Source organism: Neolamprologus brichardi, chromosome 20, assembly GCF_056152115.1.
Source record: "Neolamprologus brichardi isolate AB-2024 chromosome 20, ASM5615211v1, whole genome shotgun sequence".
NCBI classification, from domain to species: Eukaryota; Metazoa; Chordata; class Actinopteri; order Cichliformes; family Cichlidae; genus Neolamprologus; species Neolamprologus brichardi.
The window spans coordinates 26,132,755-26,142,197 of NC_142123.1; the positions used below are offsets into that span (position 1 = coordinate 26,132,755).

Genomic DNA, 9,443 nt, shown 5'->3' on the forward strand with positions numbered 1-9,443 from the left:
TTCCTACTACTGGGCTGGTTTGATATTTTTATGTGTATGTGACTTAGTAAACTCAAATCATGGCTGTTGCATTCATGGACACTTTGTTTTTTTCTGTGTTCCAGGGTGAAAGAATTGAAAAGGGCCAGGGAACATGAGACCCCTCAGAAGAGCTCCCTTGCGATGTGACATCACTCTCCTGACTCCTCTTTTCTTTTTTGTTTGTACCCGAGACATTTTACAAGAGAAACTGAGAGAGAGAAAAAAAAAAGAAACACCACCAATGCAAGCACTGCAATTATTACTACTACTGCAGTGTTACTGGTTCAACTGCGATTACATATACAACAGCATTTTTTTCACATATCTATTCTTTCCACTGACTTGATTTTGGTTGGAGAGTGGCAACTTCTACAGGATTATAAACTAAAAGGGTAGGGGTGGGGGTGCAGAACATTAGCTTCTTGGCATTTTTTGCACTTTTTCATGGATTGCTTTGTCTTTTTTTGAATATGAAGAGGATTTGGACAGTGAAGGAAGCAAACGCGGGACAAGAGGTGTAAACTGTGGCTGCTGCAGAAGATCTCAGAGGACAGAGAGACCATGCCGAAATACTCTGAGCTCTAATTGTATTTCATAATTTTTTAAGTGACCAATCAATTCATTTGAAGAAGGGATTTTTTTTACCAAATATATTAATAACCCACACGCCCACTTCTATCCACTGCTGTAGATTAATATTCTGCTTAGCTCAACAATTCCTCCTGTCCCACTGTGCTCTACCCCACCAGTCTACCCACACAGGTGGAGCTACAAATGAATGTAGTTGGGGGTTTACCATACTGAAGCAGATGGGGGATCAAATATTTGTTTTAAGATTTCTTTTAAAAAAAAGACAACTATGCTTTATCATATATATATTGTCACTTTATTACTTGAATTGTTCCACACTGTCCAATGTATTTCTTCCATCATGTCCAATGTATTGGTGATCTGTATCTTCAGGCTATATGTTGTTAAATCCTACCAAGAAAAAAAATGCATGACTTCTTGGCAAGAAAAGTCTTTGCTTGTGTGCTTTGGTCTAGTCTTTCAGCCTATCCTCTGGTTTTGGTTTTGTTTCCACTCTATTGGTCCACATATCTGTACTCTTCTCTATGAATTCCAACATTTCATTGATGAAGCTATCCCTGTATTGTCTGATTTCTTTGTATTTCATTTTGGTTTGCCTTGTTGGTTTGATTGCTTCTTCGAAACCTACAAAGTGGAAAAAAAACCTGGCTTATTTTGTGTTGTAATGGTTATGGTCATGCAGGTTATTACTGTTTTTTTGAAGTGAACTTCAGAGCCTGTGAAGGTTTTTGAGGGGAAGATCACATACATTGCCTTGACGTCTTAGAGATTCTTTGAGGGGTCCCTAAGCTTGTCCCAAAATAGGGGTTTGACAAATCCATATTTTTGACAATTGAGCGATTTCTGTATATAAAGAAGGCTGAAAGTACGTAGGGATTAAAAAAAAAACATGTACCCAAGGGGGATTGTATTTTAGAAATATATTATTTTATTCATTAAAATGGGTCAAAAACAGGTAAGAGACAAAAACAGAATATTTGTATAGTTTCGTTTGAATGCCTAAGAAGTATGGTTGTATTGTTTGTATATAGTGTAAATACCTGGGATAAAAATGAGCTATGTGCATGAAAAGTATGAACAGAGTCAAAAGGGAAAAAAACAACAAAAGCAGTAGTGGCTATGCTCTGTAAAATTAAAAATATTTCACTATTAGAGTATTTTATTTTATTTTGATTGTTCTTGAGAAGAACATTTTGCTAAAGCATGATATTATTGCAATATGAAAAAGTAAAAGATACTGTATTTAGTGTTAGGAGAAGTCTTCAAAATTATCTTAAAACAAGTATGGTTGTGTTTATTTTATTTTATTTTCATTTCTTTCTTTTGGGCTACCAAGAACCTTTTGCCAATGGTGCCAAGGTATGTGAATGCTATATAGCTTAAGAAGAAAATTAAGTTAATTTTTGCAGAACAGATAATCATCCAGTGAAATACACACTAGCACTGAAGATCATCACATCAAAACTGGCAGAGGATCGCAAAAACGTTAAGGTACACAGTTTGCAAAGAAAGTCATATTCGTGCTGAAAGCATTTAAGTCTGTCACGCGTGCACCATTTCTACAGATAAATAGAGCATTTATCAATCACCGAATACACCGTAACAAAGTTGAGTTACTTTTTTTGTTGTCATTGCAAATGGAATGTGCTGATTTCTCATTGCTGAGGCATTATCTGATCTTTAAGATTGTAAATGGCAGCCTTGCCCGTGGTGGACATATAAAACAATTCACATTGTTACTCTGTCCCTGAAAAAGATGGGAGTAAACATGCAAACTTCAATTTACAATGTGCTGCATCGACCGACACTTGGAGAGTTGTTCCTTGTAGTCGAGTAGTGACGGGTGTTTCTCTGTACGGTGTTTCGGTTAAAAGCACTGGATCAAGGCTGCCAGAGTCTAAATATATATGTTGTATTCCATGTCAGAAAAACGCGTTTAGTTAAAAACCACATGTAGCATTATGTCCATAACCACATTTCTTTGCCAAGCAGCTGAATACAAGTTTGCAAAATGAACTGTGCCAGCAGTCAAAGGTGCTAAAACGATTCTAAACAGAAGGATGGCACTGAAAGTAGTCACTGTCCTCACTACAGAGTCCAAACAACTGCAGAAACTAAAGTGCAAACCAGTGCACTAGTGCCATTTGTAATTATGAAAGATAAGATGCATTTTGTGCATCGGGTTATTTATAAAATGATAGTATAGCAGAGAAAATGTAATTGGGATGGAGGAACAATTTGAGAGATAACAACAGTAAAGCTGCTGGTTCAGAGGTGCCTGTTGGCTGCTGTTTAATCCCTATTATATATTACCACCATAAAGTCTATCCTGTATCCAAGTATTGATACGTGATTATTCAGCCAAGTGCCACTGGAAAACTTGAGTTTTGTTTAGTGAACTGTTGTCATGTTTGTTAAATTATAATTAAGCCAAATGTGTATTTTTCCAATTTATTTACTTGAGTCACTGTTTTTTTAATTGTTTGTTTTTTGCTGTTGTTTTTCCAGTCACCTGATATGTAAACGTAATTTCCAGAGTGTTTATGTAGGAAGTGCCTATATTCATATCCTAAAAACAGTAATCCAGTTTCAGAATACTTGCATTGTATCTGAGGTTGATGTGAGAGAACGCGGTCACCCACAGACAGTGCTCTATCTTCCACATAAATACACACGATCGCCACTGTTGTACCATTCCACTCACCAAAGCCACAATTATATGCCTGCACACAACACTTATAATACAGCACTCAAGCTTGTCAACATGCTAGCTTTTTTCTTTCTTTGTTTTTGTCTTCTTTTCCATTTTTCGTTGGAACAGCTTGCTAAAAACCACATTTAGAAATGCCACTACTGGAGTTTGTTGCCTTGCATTCATCCTCTAGTCTGTGGTTAGAATGCGTAGCCAATGCAATGTTGCGGCAAAAAGGAGAAGGATTTATTATGCTTGCATGGGTAAAATAGTTAACTGGGTGACAGAAGTGCACCTAAAGCATGCTTATTTTCCTAGAATCGGTAGTCAGATAGACTTGTTAAAGGACTTACTGTTCTGTAAAGCAATGAACATTGGTTTGAGGTGTCACAGAACTCAGAAAGACAGAGGGCACGTGACTGAAGGGCAAACCTACTAATTGAGCCAGTGATCAATACTCAGTAGCTACTGATGATTTCATGGCAAAGCATGAGGACGGGATTGTTTTTAGACAAGCTCTAACTTTTTTTTTGGTTTTTGTTTTTTAAAAATCCTTTTTAATCAGTAGATTCCCAACTTCAAATAAGACAAAAGGACAAGGGTAGAGACATTGTGACAGTATATATAGCAACTAAGTGACACACGGTACACACAAACACACGCACAAGACACTGCACAGCACACATGCAGACATGTCAGGTGTCAATTTCACTTGTACATTAAGTGGTGAAGGCAGCATTGTTATTATTTATTTATTTATTTTTACCCAGACTGAGGGACTGGTTCACCTCCCTTCTGTATTTTACTCAGGGTGCCAAAACGGGGAGGAGGAAACAGAGCAGGACATGTGATTCACAGCAAGAGAAGCTGAAATTCAAAACCCCTTCTAGCAGACAAACAGGTTCAACAGTGCAAGAGTGAAATCTTTAACACGACTTGCTGTAGTGTATGAACAGTTTCCTCAAAATAACCTCAGTACACACAGTACTAGAGCCCTGAAATGATGGTTGTTTATGTATATGTCTTTAAGATAAATGATTTGACGCTTTTTCGTAGAAAGCTGTCATATTATTGTGTAACTTTGGCCACTTCTTTAGGCCTTTATAATTCATTTAGGTGACAGTGTAGAGGGTATTTATGATTGTAGCTGTATGAAAAGCTTAAATCTTGTTTTTACTGCCATTTGTGAATGGGACGGCAGGTTAGCTGACAGTATTACTCATTCCGAGATGTTCTGTGAATTGACCTGAGAATCTGCCTTTCCTCCTCTTCTTTTTCCGAAGCACCCCAACCAGAGAAAGGTAGGCACATCAGGACAACAGAACACAAACAGATTTACAGTATATTCCACTTGTTGACACAGAGCAATAAAGAACTATTTTGTGGAGACCTTATAGACCTAGCAAAGTTTAAAATGATTGGACACATGTAGTCGACTTACTCTTATGCAAATGCCAGTATTGCAAGACAAGCATTCAGTAGTTTATGGACAGCAATTATATGGCACCCTTTACCGAACTGCACGTTTTCATCAATTCCAAACTGAGAAGAAAAAAAAAGGCCCTGCTTTGATAGAAAGTCATGGGTCCTCGACACTTTGCATGTGAACTAGTGTTAGATCTATTTTCCTCTCCTCTATAGCTGTCTTTCTCTCTGTCTTTCCCTGTTATGTGACCCAATTTTTCTCCGCTCCCAACCCCTATCTTTAAAAGTTTCATGTCCTCTTGGTTCTCCTAATGTGTTTTGCTTTCCTCCTTTTTCTCCCCTTCTCTTGTTTGTAAGTTTTATTTTTGTAATTGTGCATGTACAAGCGTCACTGACTCGATGGATATGTTTAAAAAAAAAAAAAAAAAGAGATTTCAGCTGCTGAAGCCATGCAAAACGTTTTGAATTGCCCTTAAAATATGGAAGATGTTTTCTGAATGCTTTATATTCTTTCTGCTGTAAAATAATAAAAAAAGGAAAAAATGAAGAAAACTCGAGAACCAACTTTGCAAAGTCTTTTTGTTTCCTTTTTCTTAATTTACGGAAGGCATAGTGGGTTCACCTTTTACCAAGAAAAGACAAATACACGATTTATTTACAATACCATTTTTTATTTCTGTTCAACAAACAGTGCTATATAATCTTTGACTTTCACATCTAAAAGAAATTTAGCCATACATTGGACAACCAATGACTTTATATGTGCATTTCACAGTTCTAACTAAACCCTAATAAATCATCTTAAAGCCCCTTAGCAATATGTTTCAATCATAGATGGGGCATTTTGTGTATGTCTGTGTGTGCGTGTGAGGGTGTGCGACTGCACATGCGCTTTATGCATGTGAGGTATTTCTTATTTATTTTGGCTGCATGTGCCAGTGTGAGTGTAAGATGTTTGATTTTTTTTTTTTTCTTTCAGTGCAAGCCGTGCCTCGTGCCTGTTTTCAGTCACTGTTTTAGACACAGTACTTCCAGAAACACTCTGAATTCCCTCCTCTCTTCCTGAACTGTTTCCGGATGCCCAGCGCATGGCTGAAAGGATTTAGGAGACTTTGTTTCTCCAACAGGACCTGAAAGACAAGATAAAGCGATTTAGTGAATTATTCACAGGGTGTTGCTCACATTACTTTGATGTTTTAGGAATAACATTCATTGAAAACCTACCTGTCTTTTGAGCCCCCTAGGAAGCAGACCTGTTGTTCTGACACCTGAGAGAAAAGGAAACATGGTAAACATATGCTGATAGCTTAGCTGTGTTTCTGTGAATGTCAGTAGAGTTCATTTGAAACAGATGTACTGTACTTTTTCTACTCTTATGATGATGGTTGCTAACGTTAGACACGGCCATGGTTTGTATGTGCAAATAATTCCTGTGATCCTAAAGTTTAGGCCCCGTGTGCTCATTGTCAGACTATTTTTTCTGCTCTTAGATCTGCATGATGTGAAAAAAGGGGATCTCATAAATGTAAATAGATATGTTAATTTGGTCATCTCAGGCACTCGCCTCTGTTTGAAAGGGGCAGCGAATCAGAAGAAAGTGGGCCTAAATGGAGGAAGAGGAGTTAAAGTTGGAGGTTTTTCAGGCAGTAGATAAATGAACTGTGTACTGTAACTAATGCAAAGCTACTCTAGCAGAACACAGCATATGAAGTACATGAAGCTCAAAATGTGCAAATGAGCTTTAAAAGTAAGTAGTGCTAGATTAAGCATATTACTATGCAACTGTGTATGAATCCACATCTAAAGCACACTCTTTTCTGCAAAATTATGTCATGTAAAGTCACATTTGGTTAATGGACGTTTCTTACCATCTCTGTTGATCTCACCAGATATTAGAGTGGAATATCTAAGGCCTGTACCATCCTGCTCAGAGAGAGGCAGATCATCCAGACTGCTGATTCCTCGGATCTCCGCTGATACTGAGGAGAACCAAACAAGCCCACACAGTTGGTAGGAACACCATTGAGAGGTACGGATTCGTGCTGTGAACATTTTGTAATCTAATTCTCACTGGTAATCACAATAAAGCATTCGAAATAATTGAACAAAAACTCAATCTCCTCTCCGATGGCAGAACTTTGGCATGTGAACTTTGGCAGAGCAATCATTGTTCAACACTGCAGCTCTAAAGTAATTACTTCAAGGCCCCAGGACATGACTAGCTTGCCATTAATCGTTGCAAATTATGTTTTATTACTAAAAATGCTAATCAAGGGACTGACACAGGGAATTACTTTGTATAACAGCTATAATAAAGATATTACTTTCCACTCACCAGATCCTGGATACGGCATCTCAGCAGATTCTGTAATGGGGTGGGCCAGCAGTGGGCTTGAGGCCACAAGCACAAAGGCCCAGGAGAGAAGATGGTTACACTTCATCAGTGCTGATGGAAGTGGCTCTGATTTGCACAGAGGGTGAAAAGGAGAAATCTACGTGCTCTGCTGATCCTAACGGTGTTATATAGTTGATGCTGTAGCCTAACCCCTTCCCACCCACTTCCTGCATTATGCACAGCAGACACAGATAGACCTTTTCTTGCTGCTACGGACGACAACATCATCCAGAGTCGCACTCTTGTGATAAATCAACAGGTGACTTATAGTCTCAATAAAAAAAAAGATGTGAGTTGGCCCATTCTTCAAGGGCATAGTCATATTTTACCTGCTCTTAAGGTTGATTGAATGTTTTTTTACTGACTTTGTAAAAGGTATCGAGGCAGGTGTTTAAGATGTCACGTCAGTGTAATCCCACGAGGGAGCAGATGGAGAAACAGGGCAGACAAATGACTAATATTTTTATACTACTAGTTCATTAAACTCTTGGACCATTTGAATCCTCTGGCTGTATCTCTGCAAACAAAGCCCAGCAAAGCCCTAATAAATCTGTAATTATTTAGAGAGGTGGAGTGGACATGTTAAAATGTTGAGGGCCGTGTTGTCTATAAGGCGTCTGACATTTTAAGACGACAAGAAAATGCTTCCATGGACCACTGAATCAGACTGATTGATGCATTTTATTTAGAAGCCTGGCGGTTTTAAGCTTTTATATCTGTGCTTTCACGTCTTAGTCATGCAGTAAAACGAAACTTTACGAGTACACCAAGCATCACTGCTCAGCCTAACAGAGGCTATTGCTTATGAGATGGGTGATTGGGGGGGGGGGGGGGGGGGGGGGGGGGGGGGACGCAGTTATTTACAAAGTCATATTTTGCACCTCTCTGTGTAATTTGTATATTTATTAGATGCATGACGTCAGCATTCAGTCCCTGATAATGACAGCCAATGAAGCAACAGTGACATTTTATTTTATGCTTTGCATGCCAGACACTCCATTAGGTGTTGCTATATATCATGAAATGCAATTAAAATTTATATTCTGAATTAGTCGAGGCCAGTGTGCCAATTCCAAGTTTTTTCAGCATCTATAATAGACTATGGCTCCCCCAAACTTGATGTTTTTCCTACTCTATGCAGTCCTTTTGACAATTTAATTAAGAATTTCCTCCAGGCATCTGTGTTTTTAGGAAAACATTTTTAATTGCATTTTATAATAGCATTTTTAATGCAGTGTCGCCTGATCGCCATATTCACTAAATCTTTGAATGATATTATGTACTGTAGATGGTGAGATATTCCAACTTTACATTGAGGAACATTACTCTCAAAGTTTTCCACAATTTTTAGATGCAGTTTTTGTTTTTCGCAGATTGGTGAACTTCTGCCTATCTTTACTTCCCTCTTTAAGATGCTCTTTTTATGTCTAATCATGTTACTGACCTGTTTCCAGTTCAGAATGTTTGTCCAGTTGCTTCTTTTTAATACCACTGACCTTTTCAGCCTTTTTTTTAGCCTTCTTCCAACTTTTTTCAGACATGTTGTGGCCATCAATTGCAAAATGAGCTATAAAATTTTCATAAATCAGTAAAATGTGTCTGTTTACACATTTTTATGTTCTGGTGTGAATAAAATATGAATTTATAAGATGTGCAAAAAAAATGATGTTTGGTTTATTCACATTTTACACAGCATCACAACTTTTGGAAATTGAGATTGTACTAAAGTTTATTTGAAGCATGTATAAGATTTTATCTGGCTGAATTAGACAACTGAAATTTCTCAGTAAATCACATGATAGGGTTGGGCTGGCTTCTCTGTGGGTTCACCCAAAACCTTGGCTGATTGTGACCCACACCCGTTTTCACACCTTGGCTCGCGTGATTGGGTAGAGGATCAATAGGGGGTCCACAACTCTCCCATGGGGCTTAAAATCTGGAAAAAAGGACTCAAACTCTTTCATGGCATGCGTTTTTAATTTCTCTTTGCTATTTGGGCTGATTGGGCAAAATTTAGTATTGTGCTGTAGACAATCCAAAATGTGATGTCTACACACCAGGTCCTAGGAGGTTAAAGAAGTCCAGACGCTTTTCTTTCCAAGCTCCTTAGACTACGATGACCTGGATGACTGAGAACCTTTACAGACACAACTGAAAGTTCCATCTGTCCATCTCAGCTCCATAATAAAATACTGAGCAGGAAAACACAAAGAAGGAATTTCATATTTGGACATTGCTAGGTGTGGTATAACAAAGCCATTCATAGTCTTGGCGATGCATACAGAGAAAGAGGCTCATAGACACAAGTGACGCCTTTTA

The 9,443-nt window shown here is 38.1% G+C and overlaps 2 protein-coding genes across 8 annotated transcripts in view; one reads left to right on the top strand and one right to left on the bottom strand.

Moving 5' to 3' along the window:
• Window positions 1-5,287, top strand: part of camta1a (calmodulin binding transcription activator 1a) — a 278,414-nt gene extending 273,127 nt beyond the window's left edge. For all 7 annotated transcript variants that reach the window (XM_006794188.2, XM_035909198.2, XM_006794189.2 and 4 more), the window contains one exon: window positions 105-5,287. In XM_006794188.2, coding sequence (XP_006794251.1) covers window positions 105-137 — 33 coding nt within the window. In that variant the 3' untranslated portion in view covers window positions 138-5,287. The remainder of the gene's footprint in view (window positions 1-104) is intronic.
• A 458-nt stretch (window positions 5,288-5,745) lies between these two features.
• LOC102779367 (urotensin-2-like) lies at window positions 5,746-7,170 on the bottom strand. The gene is made up of 4 exons (XM_006794187.1): window positions 7,065-7,170; window positions 6,598-6,708; window positions 5,954-5,997; window positions 5,746-5,859 (listed from the first exon to the last, which is right to left on the bottom strand). Exons 1-4 carry the CDS (start codon window positions 7,168-7,170, stop codon window positions 5,746-5,748), a joined length of 375 nt encoding a protein of 124 aa, XP_006794250.1.
• Between the last annotated feature and the right edge of the window lie 2,273 nt (window positions 7,171-9,443).